This window comes from Myotis myotis, unplaced genomic scaffold (assembly GCF_014108235.1).
Source record: "Myotis myotis isolate mMyoMyo1 unplaced genomic scaffold, mMyoMyo1.p scaffold_m19_p_2, whole genome shotgun sequence".
In the NCBI taxonomy this organism is placed as follows: domain Eukaryota; kingdom Metazoa; phylum Chordata; class Mammalia; order Chiroptera; family Vespertilionidae; genus Myotis; species Myotis myotis.
In genome coordinates, this window is record NW_023416324.1 from 157,877,048 (window position 1) to 157,898,346 (window position 21,299).

Below are 21,299 nucleotides of genomic sequence, written 5' to 3' on the forward strand. Positions count from 1 at the left end.
ATGGAACTAATGAAATACAGTGATAGTAATTAGGAAGTGTGACACTGATGGTTCTGGGCATGTGAAGGGTGAGGGACAGAAGGGTACACACGGTCTTCCCTTCAGTTCTGCTGGAGAGATGAGCTCTGAGGGCCGGAGCTGCTCCATGCCCAGAGGAGGTGGGTGTGGTCAGTGGCTCTGTTACAGAACTTCTTGCCAAGCAAAGACCTTACCCGACCCACAGGAACCTTTTTACTCCAGAAAACAGAAACAGCCAGTTCCCAATGTGCATGGGAAAACCAGTGTCCCCTCCTGTGCACAGTGTCCTGATGGGGTGACGGGGTAGGTGGGCGAGGGGAGCAGTGCAGAGTTGTTAGGCAGCTGGAGTGGGAGTGGAAATGCCATGAAATGTCCACAGTCCTGGCTGTGCCCACGGCCTGGGCGGCTCCTCCAGGCACTGGCTGAGGGATTAGGGCTGATTCTCTCGGGAAGGGAATATTCCATGGGTGGAAGATTTACAGGCTCAGGGTGGGCCGTGTGTTAGTTTGGGGCAAATCCCTCAGCATTCCTGCTGCCAAGCCCTCAAAGGAATGAGGCAGAGGCACCCTTCACCCACAAGACCCCTTCGTGGACATTTTAGCATCTATGTGATTTTTAATCCCTTCAGGGAGACTTTCTATCCTGCAGTCCCATCCCATCCCACCCCACTGTTGCTGTTTGTCTGCCAGCTGGGTCGAGCATCAAGAACAAAGGGGGTTAATACTCACTGAAAGACTACTGATCCTACCGGGAAACCAACCTATTTACTGTACTGTTGTAAATATCATACCCTTTATATCCTGTATATTGGCTTCTTTTAAATAAATTGAAATGTCTTAGAAAAAAAGAAGAAAAAAAGGCAAGGCAGGGTGGGACCCAGAAGACCCAGAAGCCGCCTGATATGGTAGTAACTCTATCAGTAAGCACTCTGAAAGTCAGTGGCATAAATGCACCAATTAAAGGACAAATTATGAGGGTGAATCAAAAACAAAACCCACTTTAAATATAAAGACACATATAGATTAAAAGTAAATGAATTAAGCTGCAGCCTGTTTTGCTCAGTGGATAGAGCATTAGCCCGTGGACTGAAGGGTCCCAGGTTCGATTCCAGTCAAGAGCATGTACCTCAGTTGCTGGCTTGATCCCCAGTCCCTATCAAAGCATGTGCAGGAGGCAACCAATCAATGTGTCTCTCCCTTTCCCTTCACTCTCTCTAAAATTCAATGGAAAAATAACCTTGGGTGAAGATTAACAAAAACAAAGTAAATGGATTAAGTAACATTAAAGAGATTATAAGAAAAATATATTCCAAATTCTGTTAGTTGTATAATGGTTATGTTTAAATTTTTAACACCTAAGAAATTGGGTGAAGGGTACATATAATATTTTATAGTTTTCTTAGATGTATGAGATTATTTCAAATTAAAATATTAAAAAATTTAAAAATTAATAAAATATTAATTGAAATATATCTGCATTACATTAAAAATCTTCTAATTGCTTCTAGCATAACATTAAATTGCGCTAAAATTTACAAGGGTTCAATTAAAAATATCTTAATTCTAAATGATACAATAGAAAATATATAATAGTGCAGTTATAAGCACTTATCTGAAAATACAAATTTAAAGAAGTGAATTTAAAGAAGGGATTAGCCAAAGAAAATATATGCACAACCCATGGACACAGACAACAGTATGGTGATGGCCAGAGAGAAGTGGGGGACAAGAGCTGGGTAGAGGGGGCAAAAGGGGGGAAATAGGGACATCCTATATAATAATAATAAAAGGCTAATATGCACATTGACTGAATGGCAGAATGACCGGTTGCTATGATGCGCACTGGCCACCAGGGGGCAGATGCTCAATGCAGGAGCTGCCCCCTGGTGGTCAGTGCACTTCCATATGGGAGTGCCACTCAGCCAGAAGCTGGCTCATGGCTGGCCAGCGCAGTGATGGTGCCAGGAGCCTCTCCCACCTCCGTGGCAGCATTAAGAATGTCCAACTAACGGTTTAGACCTGATCCCTTGGGGGCCTAAGCCTTTAGTTGGACATCCCCAAGGGCTCCCTGGCTGCTAGAAGGATGTCCGACTGCAAGCTTAGACCTGATCCCCTAGAGAGTGGGCCTAAGTTGACAGGTGGACATCCCCCAAGGGGTCCCGGACTGTGAATGGGTGCAGGCTGGGCTGAGGGGACCCCCTTTTCCCCCCAGTGCACAAATTTTTGTGCACCAGGCCTCTAGTTATATTTATAAAAGGCAAACTACATTGGAAAATGTACCAAACTTTGTCAGATGAATTCTGTTCAAGGAATAGCCTTCACCTCCTAACTCTGTGGTTTGGAAAAGTGTTTTTATCCCACTAGTCTTCACTTTTCTTTTTAATTATTGTTGAAAGTATTACATATGAGTCTTCACTTTTCTTTACCTCTTGTTTACCAAGTCCTGTGAAAATAAAAATAAATTACTTGGTAAATGTAAAAAAATTTTTTTTAATTTGAGAAGTACATAATTTAAAAGAAATAAGGTACTCTGCTCAACTGATGGGCATGGACATAAAGAAAGATATTTGAGACTTTATTATAACATACATACCTTTCAGAAAATGTAATCACTACAACAGATAAATGCACACATGTAACTACAGGGCAGACAACATAAGAACCTGAAAGGTAGTACAACCTCAATTTGTTATACAGAATGGGAGGTTTATTTGAGCCAGGTTGATCAAGGAAAGGTATTTTGATGGAGTAACTTTTAACATGAGTTTTGGAAGATTGTTAAGATTTTGATAGTCAGGAATAGGAGTGTCTGAGGATGAGAAACCAGCAAGATGTAGGTAACTATTTTAGAAATAAGGAATACAGGAGTGTTGTAGAAGGCTCCCAGACTGCGAGAGGGTTCAGGCCAGGCTGAGGGACCCTGAGTGCGCGAATTTTGTGCACTGGGTCTCTGGTTAATTTTAAAAACAAATCTCCAATTTCATGGATGTCATTGAAGAAATATCACTTAGTTTGACAATTTTGTATAATACTGTCCAGTACAGGAAGTAAGGTTATACTGCATTTGAATAATTGTTTATGTTATTGTGTGTATTAGTTTTCAACTGCTGAGTAATAAAATTGCCACAATTTATCATCTGAAAACATTACCTTTTTATTATCTCACAGTCTGTGTGTCAGGAATCTAGGTATGGTTTAGCTGTTCAGTGATGGCGAACCTTTTGAGCTTGGCGTGCCAGCATTTTGAAAAATCCTAACTTAACTCAGGTGCCGTGTCACATATAGAAATTTTTGATATTTGCAACCATAGTAAAACAAAGACTTATATTTTTGATATTTATTTTATATATTTAAATGCCATTTAACAAAGAAAAATCAACCAAAAAAATGAGTTCACGTGTCACCTCTGACACGCGTGTCATAGGTTCGCCATCACTGAGCTGGGTTCTTTGCTCAGGGTCTCCTGAGACTGCAATCAAGGTATTAGCTAGGGTTGCAATTTCATCTGAGGTTCAGGATCTTCCAAACTCATGCGGATGTTGGCGGAATTTATTTCCTTACAACTTTAGAACTCATGATTAATTGTTTCTTCAAGGCCAGCAAAGGAGTATCTTTCTAATCTCAGGGGGTCTCTCTTTTAAAGGCCGCACCTAAGTATGTCAGTCCCATCAAGGACAATCTCTGTTGATTAAGTCAGTTAACTAATTAGGTGCCTTAATTATGTCTGCAATATCCTTTTACTATTGCCATGTTACATAAAATAATCATGAGTGATAATTCCTCTGACCTAAAGTCAAGGATATAGCACCTAATATTAATGCCTTTCCTATTTTGAAAACTATTTTAGTTTTACATAATTTCAGGCTTACCAAAAAAATTGCAAAAAGAAAAAATAGTATGAAGTGTTGTACAGCCTTCATCCCAATTCCAAAATGTCAATGAATACATTTCTCCTATGTTTGTGAGCATGCACGTGCTCTTCCCTGGCGCCCGACTCCTTACTCTCTCTCTCTCTCTCTCTCGCTCCTTTCTATATTCACACACACATACATATGTACTAGTAAATATGTACAGACATAACTTTTTGTAAACACTTAAGAGTAAGATGAAGATAAAATGCTCCACTGACACTAAATGCCCTTAAATACTTCAGTGTGTATTTCCTACAAATACAATCATTTTTTTACATAATTATAGTTATTAAAATCAGGAAATTAACATTTATATAATACTGTTATTTAACCTCCAGATCTTACTCAGTTTTTGCCAATTTTCCCAATAATATCTTTTATAAAAAATGAAAATCTAGGATCAATGATGGCATTTAGTTATATTGTTTGAGCTTTCTTGAATCTGGTATGGTTCCCAAGTCTTTATTTTGTGAAAATGACATTTGTGAGGAGTTCAAGCCAGTTATTTTGTAAAATCTTCAATTAGAGTTCAACTGATTAGGTTCAGATTATACACCTTTGGCATAACTCCTAGATTTTTAGAATTCTCAGAGAACCTTTGTAGAATTAGAGCTTTCTTATTGAGGAGGCATCATCATGGTCTGAAATTGAAAAAATATTTCCCGAAATAAAATTTCTGAAAATTCACAAATCCCAAATTTCTTAATATTATAACTTACCCTTTCCTAACAATGAGCCATTCAGAAAAGATTCTTTCTAAAATAATCACAAATTATTGGATTTCCAGTATTGCTGGAATATTACAAAGTTTCTCATCTGAAGGAGTGTCTAAAGAGTTGCTGAGAGGTGTAAAACCTCTAAGAATAGCACCAGCCTCTCATCAAAGGGGAAAATTGTAAAAAAGAATTGAGGGGGGATCTCCCTTAGGAGAATTAGATTTGGTATTTCCATTGTAAACTTTCTGAACTCTGACATTTTTGTCAAATACATGAGGATAAAAATACTCACTTAATGGGGCGTTTTTCTGAGGATAACATGAGTCAATGCATACAAAGGACCTACATATTTGTTGTTATATAGTATATGTTCAGTACATGCTTATTTTTTCCCTGTAGTCTCCCTTCAGCTAAACTGTACTGGTAAGAGAGCATGACATTGAATACTTACTAGTTAAAACTTAATTTATTTTGTCTATTTGCATTTTACTTTTGTTATTTAACAAATATATTGAAAAAAACTTCAACAACATTTAAGAATTAAGTTTAAATTAGAAGGTAATTATGCTTCAATATCTTATAGTAACTCTACAGATGCTGTACAAGCTAAAAACTTCAAAAGTGTTTGAAAAACAGAAAATAGGAGACGGAAAACAAACATGTGAAATTGTAGAGGAAGATCCATATGCCATTCAGATGATTTACTGGTGTCCAGAGAGCAGAATATTCTGTGTTTCAGGAGTCTCTGCATATGTAATAATTTATAAATTCAGCAGACATGAAATTACAACAGAAATAGTGGTAAGTCATTGAAAATTTAACTTTCACAATTAAAAGAAAGAAATTATCATAGATTTTGGTTAGTAATTGGTATGGTTTTAAGCCACTAAGACTGCAGTATGTGGCCAATAATCCAGTTCATAGGATTTTTAATTATTCTTTTTGCATAGTATATTTTAAAAGTTTGGCTTAAAATGACAAAAACAATTCTTTATAAAATCTTGGCATTATTAAATAGGATGAATTATGCCTACAGGTTTTATGCAGATTGTTACTGATTTTATGTATGTCAAATGAATGCATTCTATACCTTTAATTTTTTTAAAGTTAACTTGTCCTTTTTGTCACTTAATTGATTATGATTTGGAATTAGAGCTCTCACTAGAGGTTTTTTATAGTTTTAAGATAATTATGACAATCATTTTGCAATATTCACCATGCCGTAATGACATTTGTGTAAACAGTTATTTTCATTCTCAAAAATGCTGATTTTTACATGGTAAAGAAAATGTTTGTTATAAAATCAATTTTAATAAAGCATTAAATGCAATAATAAAGTACTTAATTTTAAAACATTTTTAATTTAAAAATGTTTTTGGATCACATTTTTATTTTAATATAAATTATCATGATTTTCATTAAGCAACTCTGACCATGCTAATGAAATTAAATAAGGAAGAGCAAAGCTAATGAAACAAATAGAAAAATGGAATTTATTTTGGAAAATTTTTATTGAGTTAAAATAAAAATTGAAGGAAGCTTTTTTTTTTTTTTTTTTAAAGCAAAAAGCCTTGTACAAATAACAGTTTGTAAACACACATCTACACACATCCATTTCAATCTTTTTCTCTGGCATAAAAATGAATTTTTACATTTATTTGATCATATAAAGAATTGTAATTTATACTTTATCTTAAGGAATATTTATTATATAAAAATGTATCTCCACTCATGTATTTTTTTTACAATTCTGAAGAATGAAAAAGTATTTTAAATTTTTTTGTGGATGCCATTTATTTCATATAATTCACTGTTTAATTCAGTTTGGAATATCTCAGCTTTACTATAAATTGAAATTAAATTTATCCATCAGAAAAAATAATGAATGCTTACCAAAAATTATAGCTATTTTAATGTGATTATTTATTATCATGACAAATTAATTTAAATTTGTTTTTTTAAAAGTCATTAGAGGTACGACTTCAGTATGATGTTGAAGATATTATTACCCCGGAACCAGAAACAAGTCCTCCATTTCCAGATCTTTCATCTCAGCTTCCTTCTTCAAGGAGTCTTTCCGGGAGCACTAACACTGTGGCTAGTGAAGGAGTAACAAAGGACAGTATCCCATGTCTCAAGTAAGAGTTGCTACCAAATTTTAAAACAATTTTACATATGAATCATATAATTCTTTAAAACTGTGCCAAATAAAATCATTCTTCTATTAAGTTGTTGTCAAGTGATCTACAGTCCCCAGAGGATACTCTGGTCTTGTCTTTGAATATCCCTGAAGAGGACATAGTATTTTCATCCTTCAGTTACTAGTTCATATATTTCCTTCCCAGAAGGACCCTAAAGAAAACATGGTTTTGATAGAATGGGAAAACTTTGTCAGGGCACAAACATGGCCCTGAAAAGTATGTCACAGGAAGGGAAAGAAACCAAGTTTACTACCTACTATAAGAATACTGTGTTAGAAAAAAGATTTTCTCTCTTGTGATTGGTAGAATACTGTATGTCTTTCTCTTTTCTAACTGATGCTATTTGACAGTAAACTATGTTTTCTCAGTATATCTAAACAAAGTTTAGTGTCATAATCAAAGAAAACTTAGTTAGTCAAGCCCATAGAAATATTTATCTTAATTGCTTTTATGCTTTTTAGTAGTCAGATATAAAAGAATGCAGTTTCCTTAAATTACTACTCACTGCTTCTTCATTAAACCAAATGTTTTCTGCATTAGCTAATTGGAGTATTGAGCCTAAGCAAAGAGTTTCTTTAAGCATCATATGAAGATACCCGAATCTGCTACTAAAGGAACTTTAGAGAACTAGCTTCCTCATCTATATATATAAAAGCCTAAGTGACTGTCTGACCATTGGACCATCCGACTGGTAGCTATGATGCACAATGACCACCAGGGGGCAGATGCTCAACGCAGGAGCTGCTGAGCTGTGGTGACTTGGCAGCCGTGGTTCATGGGTGACACACCCAGAACCAGAGAGGAGGGAGCCCGATTCCGGGGTGCGTCACCTGAGAACTGCTCTCTCGCAATCTGGGACCCCTTGGGGGATGTCAGAGAGCCAGTTTTGGCCTGATCCCTGCAGGCCAGGCTGAGTGACCCCACCTGCCAAAGGGACCCCGCTCACTCCACAGATGCTGCCCCAGGGGCGGCGGCCAGGGAGGGACCACGGGAGGTTGGGTCCAGGGCATGTCCGGCCTGTCTTGCCCAGTCCCCCCCCCCCCCCCCCCCAGCCACCTTCTAATTAATTACCTTTCAATGTGCATGAACCTGTGCATTGGGGCACTAGTTTCTTATAAAAATACTTATGGAAAATTTAAAGATAAGATTTCAGAAGCAAAATTAGTTTACCACACATTAGAAGTTTCTATACTTTTATAATTATTGTTTTTCCTCCAAAATTTTTTCTTGCGAAGTACAAAAAGGAAATATAAACAGGAATTACGGGAGGAAAAATCTGCACAGAGGAAACAACATAAAATTTTAGCAAATGGAAAACATTCATAATAAATTCAGTTTTCCCCTCATAGCACTTTGGTTCATTTACTTGATTTTCTTTTTTCATTTTCTATTAAAATGAAATCTGAAAAGAGAAGAAAAAACTCAATAAAGCTCAAGAAAGCAATGTAGACTGATTTGTTTATTAACTAACAAGACCCATCATTAAGTGTGGGTCCTCCAATGATTTAAATACTTTTATATAAAATTTTAAAAAATTAAGGTAGGGATAAGAGCGAAAACAACAAAAATTTTGTAGGAAAGATGATGTAAGCATTAACAGTATGGAAGCATAATAAAAGAATTTAATGTGGACTTGAAGTAATACAGTTTTGAGGATAATCAAGAGAACCAAAGTGAAAAAAAAAGTGCAGTCCTATATAATGTATATAAATAAGGTCTTAGGAACCAGGCAGCAGAACTGATCTAAGAATACTGTCCTATGAATTACATTATATTTATTACACATGGTTTTTTAATTGCATATAATCTATGATAAATTATATGTTGGCATCTATCCCTAAATCACTTTTTCTTTGGTGGATTAGATTACCATATACATTAGCTGATAAATAAGCATTTCAACAAACAACACTTAATTTTTAACAACGTTACAATTCTTATCAATATACACATATTTGTGAATTAGTTATTTTTAAATTTTTTTGCCTTTGTGCTTCCTAATGTGTAAAATGGGTAGTCATCCTAGGCCTCTCACTAAGAGGATGAGATTTAAATGAAAAGTAGATGAGAGAGTTGGCTGAAGAAGACAAGGTGGAAGAGTGTTCCAGGCAAGTGGAACAGCTAACAGTGGTCGGCAAACTCATTAGTCAACAGAGCCAAACATCAATAGTACAACGATTAAAATTTCTTTTGAGGGCCAGATTTTTTAAACTTAAACTATATAGGTAGGTACATTGTTATTAACTTAATTAGGGTGCTCCTAAGGCTTAGGAAGAGCCACACTCAAGGGGCCAAAGAGCCGCATGTGGCTCGCGAGCCGCAGTTTGCCGACCATGGAGCTAGAGAAATGGCCTTAAAGTGCCTGCATATAAGGCCAGTGTAGCTAGAACAAAGGGAACAATGTTAGCAGAGAGGGCAGTAGGAGATGAAGTCAGATAGGCAATAGAGAGCAATTGTAATGGAGTTGGCTTTTATTCCTATAAAATGGGGAGTCATAGGGTTTTGAAGAGAGAAATGACATGATCAGATCTAACTTTTAAATTAATCACTTTGATGGCTATGTTGAAAATCAATTTTGAGATGGAAGATAAGAATAGAAGTCAGGAGACCAGTAAGAAGGTTGTTTGTAACTAACTAGACTTAATGTTGAGGGCTTGCAGATTTGGCAATAAAAAATACAGAATGCCCATTTAAATATGAATTTCAGATAAACAATGAACATTTTTTAGTTTCAGTATATCTCAAATATTGCATGGGACATACAGTAAAAAAAACCCAAAAAAACCCAACAGCGCAAAACCTATTGTTATTTGAAATTAAGGCTTTAATGGATATCCAGTATTTTTATTTGTCAACTGTAACTAGGATAGTAGCAGTAGAGAAGTAAAAAGGGGTCATATTCCAAATACATTTTTAAAATAACACCATCAGCATTTAAAAATGGATTGGGATTGAGGTATGAGAGAAGGATATTAGTCAAGAGTGATTTTAAAGGTTTTTTGTTTGTTGTTTTTAACTAGATAACTACAAGGATAAGAGTTGCTATCAACTGGAATAGAGAAGAGTGCAGGTGGAGCCAGTTTAGTAGGAAAGAGCAGGAATTAAGGTTTTGGATATGTTGAAATCTTATGTTGAGTGGTAGATTATTGGTTATTCTTTTTTATTTTTATGCTTTATAACTTAAAATGTGTAACAAATATTTCATAAGGAAAATCCTGTATGATAAAAGGCTAATATGCAAATCGACCAAACGGCGGAATGACTGGCATCTATAATGCACAATGATCACCAGGGGACAGATGCGCAACGCAGGAGCAGCCCTCTGGTGGTCATTGCGCTCCCACAGGGGGAGCGCCACTCAGCCAGAAGCTGTGCTCATGGCTGGCGAGTGCAGTTGCAGTGGTGGGAACCTCTCCCGCCTCTACGGCAGCGGCAGCGCTAAGGATGTCCAACTAACTGTCAGTCAGATATCCCCTGAGGGCTCCTGGGCTGCAAGAGGGTGCAGGCTGGGCTGAGGGACCCCTCAGAGTGCACAAATTTCATGCACCGGGCCTCTAGTAAATAATAAAATAATTAAAAATACTATTCTCAGAAGAAAAAAAGGAAGTAAAAAAGACCAGTTGAAGCTACAGACCTGACTGAACAGCTACTTAAAGGAAAACTAAGCCGTCACAGGTGGCTTTTATTTTGAGAAAGCTAGAAGACATTGTCCAGTTGCATACTACCCTTAATGCTGTTGTCTATTTCTGTAGGAATATTCTATGTAAATTATGAAGATAAGCATGAACATACTTATTTAAACTGTATTAATAGAACTACTTTCTCTCTCTCTCTCTCTCTTTTTTTTTTCTAGTGTTAAGACACGGCCAGTGCGGATGCCACCAGGTTATCAAGCAGAACTTGTTATTCAGTTGGTGTGGGTGGATGGTGAACCCCCCCAACAGATTACTAGTCTTGCTGTAAGCTCAGCATATGGAATGTGAGTAGCTAAACATTCTTTCTAATTTGTGTTATTTATCTAATATGTTTGATATATTTAGATATTTCCTTTTAAATACTTAAGTGGAGTTCTAAAGATGGAAAGAAAATCCTTACTTGGATTTTTCTTAGATAAAACATGGTATAAGAAAAATACTAATCTATATATATATAAAAGCCCAGTGACTGGAACAGCAGAACAACTGGAACAGTTGGTGGCTATGAAGTGTACTGCGGAAGCTAACCAGTATGATCTGGGTCCTGATCAGCCTGGCCGGCTCAGGCCCCAATCAGCCCCCAACACCCCTATCAGGGGTGGGGCCAGCTGGCCAACCACCCACCCACCACCAGCCCAGCCCAATGGGCCCAAAATCGGTGCCGGCCAGCCAGATACCACCCTGCATGAATTCGTGCACTGGGCCTCTAGTTTAAATATGAAATGTGATTATTAGTGATGTCAAATTTGTGGTATTTTCATTATTAATGTTGTTAGGAAGTTGTTAGGATGTTATTACACTTATACTTTTGTTTGTATACTTCTTTCTCTTGGATTTGTATGTATATTTTATTATTTTTCTCCTTGTGTTTTTTATTTTTTTATTTATATATTGTCTAAAGTTTTACATATGTCTTTTTCCCTGATTGAACCCCACCCCTAGCCATTCCCACCCCAGGCAAACCCTCATCGCCCCAGTGTCTGTGTCCATTGGTTATGCTAATATGCATGCATACAAATCCTTTGGTTGCTCTCTAACCGCCCCTTCCCCTGCCATTTGTCTCTGGATCTATTCTTGTTCATCAAATTATGTTGATCATTATATCCCACATATGAATGAGATCAGGTGATATTTCTCTTTCTCCGACTGGCTTATTTCACTTAGCATAATGCTCTCCAGTTTCATCCATGCTGTTGCAAATGATAAAAGTTCCTTCTTTTTTATAGCGGCATAATATTCCATTGTGTAGATGTACCACCATTTTTTAATCCACTCATCTGCTGATGGGTGCTTAGGCTGTTTGCAAATCTTAGCTATTGTAAATTGTGCTGCTATGAACATAGGGGTGCATATATCCTTTTTGATTGCTGTTTCTGGTTTCTTGGGATATAGTCCTAGAAGTGGATTACTCGGTCAAATAGGAGTTCCATTTTTAATATTTTGAGGGAACTCCATACTGTTTTCCACAGTGGCTGCACCATCTGCATTCCCGCCAGCAGTGAATGAGGGTTCCTTTTTATACACATCTTCCTCAGCACTTACCATTTGTTGATTTGTTGATGATATCCATTCTGACAAGTGTGAGATGATACCTCATTGTCATTTTGATTTGCATCTCTCATATGATTAGTGACTTTGAGCATGTTTTCGTATGTCTCTTGGCCTTCTGTATGTCCTCTTTCAAAAATGTCTAATTAGGTCCTTTGCCCATTTTTTGATTGGATTGTTTATCTTTTGTTATGAGTTCCCTGTAAATTTTGGAGATTAAACCCTTATGGGAGATAACATTGGCAAATATGTTCTCCCATGCAGTGGGCTTTCTTATTTTGTTGATGGTTTCTTTTGCTGTGCAGAAGCTTTTTATTTTGATGTAGTCCCATTTGTTTATTTTCTCCTTAGTCTCCATTGCCCTAGGAGCTGTGTCAGTAAAGATATTGTTATGACATATGTCTGCTATTTTGCTGCCTATGGAGTCTTATAGGATTTTTATGGTTTCCCATCTTACATTTAAGTCCTTTGGCCATTTTGAGTTTGGTATTGTGTATGGTGTAAGTTGGTGATTTAGTTTCATTTTTTTGCATGCATCTGACCAAATTTCCCAGCACCATTTATTGAAGAGACTGTCTTGACTCCATTCTATGCTCTTGCGTCCTTTGTCAAATATTAATTGAGCATAATGGCTTGGGTCAATTTCTGGGTTCTCTGTTCTATTCCATTGGTCTATATGTCTGTTCTTGTGCCAGTACTGGGCAGTTTTGAGAACGATGACTTGGTAATATAGCTTGATATCTGGTATTGTGACCCCTCCAACTTTGTTCTTCTTTCTCAGGGGTCTTTTTTTATTCCAGATGAATTTTTGAAGAGTTTGTTCTAGATATTTGAAATATGCCATTGGTATTTTAATGGGGATTGCATTGAATTTATGGATTGCATTGAATTTATAGATTGCTTTGGGTAATACGGACATTTTAATGTTGATTCTACCAGTCCATGAACATGATATGTTCTCCCATTTGTTTATGTCTTCCTTTATCTCTTTTTTCAATGTCCTGTAGTTTTCCAAGTACAGGTATTTTACCTCTTTAGTTTATTCATTGGTATCTTAATTTTTTTGGTGCAATGGTAAATGGGATTGTTTGTTTTTTCATTTCTCTTTCTGTGAATTCATTATTGGTGTATAAAAAGGCCATAGATTTCTGGGTGTTAATTTTGTATCCTGCTACATTGCCGAATTTATTTATTAGGTGTAATAGTTTTTTCATGAAGTTTTTGGGGTTTTCTATGTATAGTATCATGTCATCTACAAATAAGTACAGTTTTACTTCTTCTTTTCCAATTTGGATACCTTTTATTTCTTCTTCTTGTCTTATCACTATGGCTAGCACTTCCAGTACTATATCAAACAGGAGCGGTGAAAGTGGGCATCCCTGTTTGTTGCCGTTCTTAGGGGAAATGAGTTTAGTTTTTTTCCCACTGAGTATGATGTTGGTTGTGGGTTTGTCATATATGGCTTTTATTATGTTGAGGTATAATCCCTCTATTCCCACTTGGCTGAGAGTTTTTATCAAGAAAGGGTGTTGGGCCTTAGCTGATTTGGCTCAGTGGATAGAGCTTCAGCCTGAAGACTGAAGGATCCCAGGTTCAATACCGGTCAAGGGCACATGCCTGGGTTGCAGGCTCATTCCCCAGTAGGGAATGTGTAGGAGGCGGCCAGTCAATGACTCTCTCTCATCATTGATGTTTCTATCTATCTCTCCCTCTCCCTTCTCTAAAATCAATAAAAATATATATTAAAAAAAGAAAGGCTGTTGTATTTTGTCAAATGCTTTTTCTACATTGACTGATATGATTATGTGATTTTTGTCTCTCAATATGTTTATGTGATGTATCACATTTATTAATTGCGAATATTGTACCATTCTTGCATCCCCAGAATAAATCCCACTTGGTCATGGTGTATTATCTTTCTAATGTAATGCAGAATCTGATTTGCTAGAATTTTGTTGAGGATTTTAGCATTTATGCTCATCAAGGATATTGGCCTGTAGTTCTCTTTCTTTGTGGTGTATTTATCTGGTTTTGAAAATAGGGTAATGCTGGCTTCATAGAAAGAGCTTGGAAGTGTGCTTTCTTCTTGAAATTTTTTGGAATAGTCTGAGGAGGATAGGTTTTAGTTCTTCTTTGAATGCTTGTTAGAACTTCCCTGCAAAGCCGTCTGGACAAGGGCTTTTGTTTGCTGGAAGATTTTTGATCACTGCTTCAATTTCTTCAGTAGTTATTGACCTATTCAGGTTTTTTGATTCTTCCTGATTGATTTTTGGGAGCTTGTATTTTTCTAAGAATATGTCCATTTCATCTAGGTTGTGCATTTTGTTGGAATAGAGTTGTTCCTAGTATTTTTTCATAATCCTTTGTATTTCTGTGGGATCAGTTGTTACTTCATCTCTTTCATTTTTGATTTTGTTTATTTGGGTCCTCTGTCTTTGCTTCTTGGTGAGCCTTGGCTAGAGGTTCATCAATCGTTTTTATCCTTTCAACGAACCAGCTCTTGGTTTTGTTGATCTTTTGTGTTGTTCTTTTTTTTGGTCTCTATGTCATTTATTTCCGTCCTGATCTTTATTATTTCCTTCCTTCTGCTTATGCTGGGCATTTTTGTTGCTCTCTAATTATTTTGAGTTGTAGGGTTAGATAATTTATTACCATTTTTTTCTTGTTTTTTGAGGTAGGCCTGTAGAGCTATGAACTTCCCTCTCAAGACTGCTTTCACTGTGTCCCATAGATTTTTGGATTGTTATGTTTTCATTGTCATTTGTTTCCAGGATGCTTTTTATTTCTTCTTTGATCTCTTTGGTAACCCAATCATTGTTTAATGGCATGCTATTTAGCCTCCAGGCATTTGATTTTTTTCTCATTGTTTTTATTGAAGTTGATTTCTAATTTTATGCCATTGTGATTTGAGAAGATGCTTAATTGATTTCTATCTTCCTGAATTTGAAGAGACTTTGCCTTGTCCCAATATTTTGTTTATCTTTGAAAATGACCCAGGTGCACTTGAAAAGAATGTATATCCTGTGGCTTTGGGGTGAAATGTTTTGAAGATGTCAATTAATTCCATCTGCTCTAGTGAGTCATTTAGTATTGATGTTTCTTTACTGATTTTTTGTTTAGAGGATTTATACAGTGGTGTTAGTGGGGTATTATAGTCCCCTACTCTGACTGTATTGCTGTCAGTATCTCCCTTGATATCCTCCAGCAGTTTTTTGGGGTTTTTTTATGTATTTGGGTCCTCCTATATTGGGTGCATATATGTTTACCAGAATTACCAGGTGTACCAGTTAATAATGCGGATTTTTTTCAATAGATGAAGTTACACATATGTTGATTTATATGTGATTTGATATGTATGCTATTTTGTTGTATTGACAGCAAGCTTCATAATTTCATATGTCAAATTTTCTGAAGTTGTTAACATCATAGATATTTTTATGCTTAAAAATGTCAAATTTCATGCCAAAAAAGCATGTGCAGGAAGTTTAAATTCATTATTTTGAAGAAAAGTGCTGCTGAAAGTTACCGTATACTTTGGGATGCTTATGGTGAACATGCTCCATCTCAAGATACTTGTGAATGCTGGTTTAAATGCTTTAAAATTGATGATTTCTATGTGAAAGACAAAGAATGTCTAGGTCAACTGAAAAAGTTTGAAGACCAACAATTATTGGTGAAGATACATGTCAAACTCAAAAACAACTTGCAGAAAGGTTTAACATTGCTCAGCAAACAATTTCCAATCGTTTACAAGCAATGCGAAAGATTTTAAAGGAAGAAAAATGGGTGGCACATCAAATGAATGAAAGACAAATGGAAAACCAAAAAGTCATCAGTAAAATGTTGCTTCAACGGCATGAAAAAGAGTCTTTTTTGCATCAAATTGTGACTGGCGATGAAAAGTGGATTTATTTTGACAATTCCAAATGCACAAAATCATGGTTTGATCCAGGTCAACCATCAACATCGACTGCAAGGCCAAATCGCTTCGAAAAGAAGACAGTACTCTGCATTTGGTGGGATCAGGAAGGTGAGGTGTATTATGAGCTTCTATAACCAGGTGAAACTGTTAATACTGATCGCTACTGACAACAAATAATTAATTTGAACCATGTTTTGATCAGAATGGGCCAGAAGACATGGCAAAGTAATTTTGCTTCATGATAACACACCATCACACACTTCATAACCAGTTAAAGACACGTTAAAAGATCTTGCCTGGGAAGTATTAACCCACCCACCATATTCACCAGACCTTACTCCTTCAAATTACCACTTGTTCCCATCGATGGCACACACACTTTCTGAGCAGCACTTCAAAACGTACGAAGAAGTGGAAAATTGGGTCTCTGAATGGTTTGCCTCAAAACAAGAAAAGTTCTATTGGGACAGTATCCACAAATTACCTGAAAGATGGGGGAAATGTGTGGCTAGCTGAGGACATTACTTTGAATAAAGCACTTTTGATATTTCTCTTGAAATTATAGTATTTTCTTTGATTACAAAATCCACATTATTAACCAGTACATCTAGTATATTTTGCAGTGTCTTTGTCTAGTTTTGGTATCAGGGTAATGTTAGCCTCCTAAAATGAGTTAGGAAGTATTCCCTCTTCTTTGAATGTTTGGTGGAATTCACCAGTGAAGCCATATAGTCCTGGACTTTTGTTTTTATGGAGCATTAGAGTCGTCAAAGGAGGAATACATGAGGCCAAAGTGCTAAGGGATTATAAATTTACTAGTGGCCCGGTGCCCGGATTCATGCACATTGAAAGGAAATTAATTAGAATATTTTAATATCGCTATTTGCCCTTTCTCTATAATAGAAGTGTCAACCAAATTCACGGTCGACAATTACAGATTGAAACACACGCATGCGATTGGCGCTAGAGCTTTATATATATAGATAAACTTGCTTTATTAGACCTGCTTTCTGATTTAGCTAAACTTTTTCCAGCCCAGTGAAGCACCCTAACTTCTCTTTTAGGTAATTGTCAGCAACACAGCAATAAATATCAAAACAAACCAGATTATTATTGTAGATCACGCAGGGAGAACAAAGGGTAAAATATTTAACTGCAGCAGTGTTTGACTATATTCTGCGCAGTGAGAAAACCTGAAGTCATTTTCAAGGTCCACCATTTCTTCTTTTCAGTTGGGTCAATTTCTAAGTTTTCTAAATCTCTGTTTTCCGGCTAATGAAAAGAAGATAGGATTCTGCCAAGTCTCCTATCTACCTACTCCAGGACTTCTGTGAGGATCAAAGGAGATGAGGCATGGGAAAACGCTTCACAGATATTTGTTTACAGTGTAAAATGTTTGCACCTGGCTATAAAGCAAGTTGTGTTCCTGGGCTGAAGAAACTCCAAGGAGGCTAGTCGTCAGGGAGAGGAAGCCAGGCGTTGCTACGTGACATCATTACCCAGTGCCCACAGCCACTGTTTTTGTGCTGGGCTGGGCTGTGGGCCGCATTTTGCGCCATGGGGTCTTGGCAGCATTGGCTGCGATTTGGTGGGCTCTTTCTCCAGTGTGGTGGTGGGGCCTGTGTCTCACTTGGGGGAAGCTGAGTGTTGCTTTTTTGGTGCCAGGTCCGCAGTGCCGTTTGTCTTTAAATGGCCAGTGCACATCACGGCAGCTCCTGTGTTGAGCGTCTGCCCCCTGGAGGTCAGTGCATGTCATAACAACTGGTCAGACAATCGGACACTTAGCATATTAGCCTTTTATATACATATAGATTAGGTCATCTGGGCTGAGCTCCAAAATGTTGCCAACACTAAGGGACAGGGAGTCAGAAATTTTAAAGGACTCTAAATGGCCTTTTTCTGGGTGGAGAATTCTTAGGGTAGGTCTAGATCCTGGGAAGGTCGGAGGGGAAGGAAAATGGTCTTAGCAAGTGGAATGCGAATGAAAGGGAATGTCGGTTGTGAAATGGTCTAAAGCAGTGGTCACCAACCTTTCAAATCTCACGGACCACCCTTGGTCTGCAGACCACTGGTTGGCGACCACTGCTTCAAAGGTTTCCTTAAACCAGTGGTCACCAATCTTTCAGACCTCACAGGCTACCAGTGGTCCGTGGACCATCGGTTGACACCTGCTGGTCTAAAGGTCAATTTTGAGAGGAGGAGGGTATCTATTCAAATATTTAATCAGACCTAACATGGAGGTTTTATTACTGTTTCAATTTTCTTACTATTGATAGGTCCATTTAAGTTTTCCAGTCCTTCATTGTTCAGTCTAGTAAGGTTATAAATTTCTAACAACTTGTTAATTTCTCCTAGGTTATTAAGCCTATCATACTATTGTTCTATATTTATTTGTATTTATGTGGTATCTGTTGTTGAAGGGGAGCATAAGACATTTTTGGGGGGCTAGCAATCTGAATTTGTTCCAGTAACCTGCCTTCTAGTGCACACTCTTACTAGCTGATAAGTAACTCCATTTGTGAAAGAATGTAGGAGACTAGCAGCCGGACTCTGTACCAAGTTAATCAGTACCCCTAATGCACATTCCTGATAGCCTATAAGGAAGTCACTGCCCCATCCTTAATTATCTGGTCTTGCAAGACATATTTACCTAAATACTTTCAATTTACAAGGGCCATAAACCAAGGATGTAACAGGTTAGAGGGAGGTCACTGGCGCCATCCAGGATGGACATTAGCTACAGTCTAAGTTAACCATCTAACTGACGCGAGGGGGGCTGTGTGAGTCCCCTACAGAAGCTTGGTAGTTAGGAAACAAGAGACGCAGAAATATATACGGAGAAAATCTCACTGGCTAAGTGGTTCAGAATCTGGATCTTTGCGTCCCCTGAACTGGCAGCGCGGCTTTGAATAAAGGCTCACTTTCTTGAACCTCCGAGTGTACAACTGTCCCTTCTTCCGAGCCAATTCCAGAACATTGTAACTTCTGTTTTTTTTTTCTTAGTGAGCCGAGCCAGAAGCTTGTCAATTTTATTTTTTCAAAGAACCAGCTGTTTGTTTCATTAATTTTTTCTATTGTCTTTTTCTTCTTTAATTCTGCCCTAATTTTTATTATTTCCTTTGTTAATTGTCTAATTCTTTAAGGTGAAATGTTAGATTGTTTGAGATTTTTGTTTTTTATCATATGTCTGTAATGCTATAAAATTCCATCCTAGTACTGCTTAAGCCATATCCACAAAATACTCTATTGTGGAGTAGAAACCAAGATGGCAGCATAGGTAAACACCTGAAATTGCTGCCTCACACAACCATTTCAAAACTACAACTAAAAGACAAAACAGACATCATCCAGAACAATAGGAAGGCTGTCTGAGTGGAAATTCTACAAGTAGAAAGAAAGAGAAAAGCACACTGAGACTCAGAGGAGGTGCGGAAGTAAAGTGCAGAGGTACGGAGGCACACGTGGAAAGGGCTGGCAACTGAGGACACGGTTGTCTTTTTCAATCGGGAGAGCGTCACAATCTCCCGATGGCTCTGAACTTCAGTTCTGGGTGAGTCTCTGGGGACCCAGACTCATATGGGGAGAAACTGGACTGTCTGGCATTGGGTGGAACTTGAGGGCGGCTTTCTCTCAGAGGTGCTTACAGCGATTACCGCAGGACACTGAGACCCGGGGCCTCTTAGGGCAGGGGCTGAGGATCAGCCATAGTTGTTTACTCCGCCCTGTTGATTCCCTGAGACCCCACCCCGCCCAAGCTGTGCGCAGAGGCTTTTGCATATGAATTGCCTGGCCTTTTGCAATCTAAAATTACCTAACAAACTGCAGCTGGGTAAGAGAGACCCAGAACATCCAAAAAAAAAGGCCCAAGGCCCCACAGCAGCTTGCATTGCTTCACAATTGGGCCTAATCTGGGCACTTCCAAACCCTAAACAAAGAAGAGGAATCTGCAGATCTCTCTGTAGCTCCTGCGGGGGAGCCTCCGGCAGAGGCTAAATTAGCACCTCCTTAGAGATCCAAGATCCGGTGTACCCAGTGGTCAGAGTGGGACTATCCAGATTACAACTCCTCAGATACATAAGGGGCACACTCAGGGGGCAGACTCAGAGAGCACCAAAGCCCCACTAAAGCAAGTCTTGCCCCATAAGGGTGTCTCCAGCACAGAAGTTCTCCCACCGTAGACACAGCTGATTCTCACAACCAATTGGGCTGTAGGTCAATTCCTCCCACTGATACCAACAACAGTCAAAGCTTAACTACAATAAAACTGTGCACAAAGCCCACAAAGGGGTGCACCAAGAGTGTCCACCTCAGGTAATTGGGGAGGCTGAGCCACTGGGCCCTATAGGACACCTAGCACAGAAAGCCACTCTATCAACACAGGGAAGCATAAAAAATGTGGAAACAAAGAAACAGGTCACAAATGACAGAAATGGAGGAAAGCAAACTACTGGATATAGAGTTCAAAACCACACTTTTAAGGTTTTTCAAGAATTTTCTAGAAACCGCCGATAAATTTAGTGAGACCCTCGATAAATCTAGTGAGACCCTCGATAAATCTAGTAAGACCCTCGAGGACATAAAAAAGGACCAACTAGAAATTATGCATACACTGACTGAAATAAAGAATATTATACAGAGATCCAAAAGCAGACTAGAGGATCACAAGAATCAAGTCAATGATTTGAAATATAAAGAAGCAAAAAACACCCAACTGGGAAAGAAAAAAGAATCCAAAAATATGAAGATAGTGTAAGGAGCCTCTGGGACAACTTCAAGTGCACCAACATCTGAATTATAGGGGTGCCAGAAGAAGATAGAGAGCAAGATATTGAAATCCTATTTGAAGAAATAATGACAGAAAACTTCCCCTGCCTGGTGAAGGAAATAGACTTACAAGTCCAGGAAGCGCAGAGAACCCCAAACAAAAGGAATCCAAAGAGGACCACACCAAGACACATCATAATTAAAATGCCAAGAGCAAAAGACAAAGAGAGAATCTTAAAAGCAGCAAGAGAAAAAACAGTTAGTTAGCTACAAGGGAGTACCCATACAATTGTCAGCTGATTTCCCAACAGAAACTATGCAGGCCAGAAGGGAGTGGCAAGAAATATTCAAAGTGATGAATAGCAAGAACTTACAACTAAGATTACTCTACCAAGCAAAGCTATTGTTTAGAATTGAAGGTCAGATAAAGAGCTTCACAGATAAAAAGCTAAAGGAGTCCATCACCACCAAACCAGTATTATATGAAATGCTAAAAGGTATTCTTTAAGAAGAGGAAGAAGAAGA

General features: G+C 37.8%; 1 protein-coding gene across 1 annotated transcript in view; it reads left to right on the plus strand.

Annotated features, from left to right (window-relative positions):
- Positions 1-21,299, plus strand: part of STXBP5L (syntaxin binding protein 5 like) — a 223,949-nt gene that overhangs the window by 105,931 nt on the left and 96,719 nt on the right. Inside the window, exons 16-18 of the mRNA XM_036351923.1 lie at positions 5,228-5,445; positions 6,610-6,782; positions 10,699-10,824. Of these exons, the coding sequence (XP_036207816.1) occupies positions 5,228-5,445; positions 6,610-6,782; positions 10,699-10,824 (517 nt within the window). The remainder of the gene's footprint in view (positions 1-5,227; positions 5,446-6,609; positions 6,783-10,698; positions 10,825-21,299) is intronic.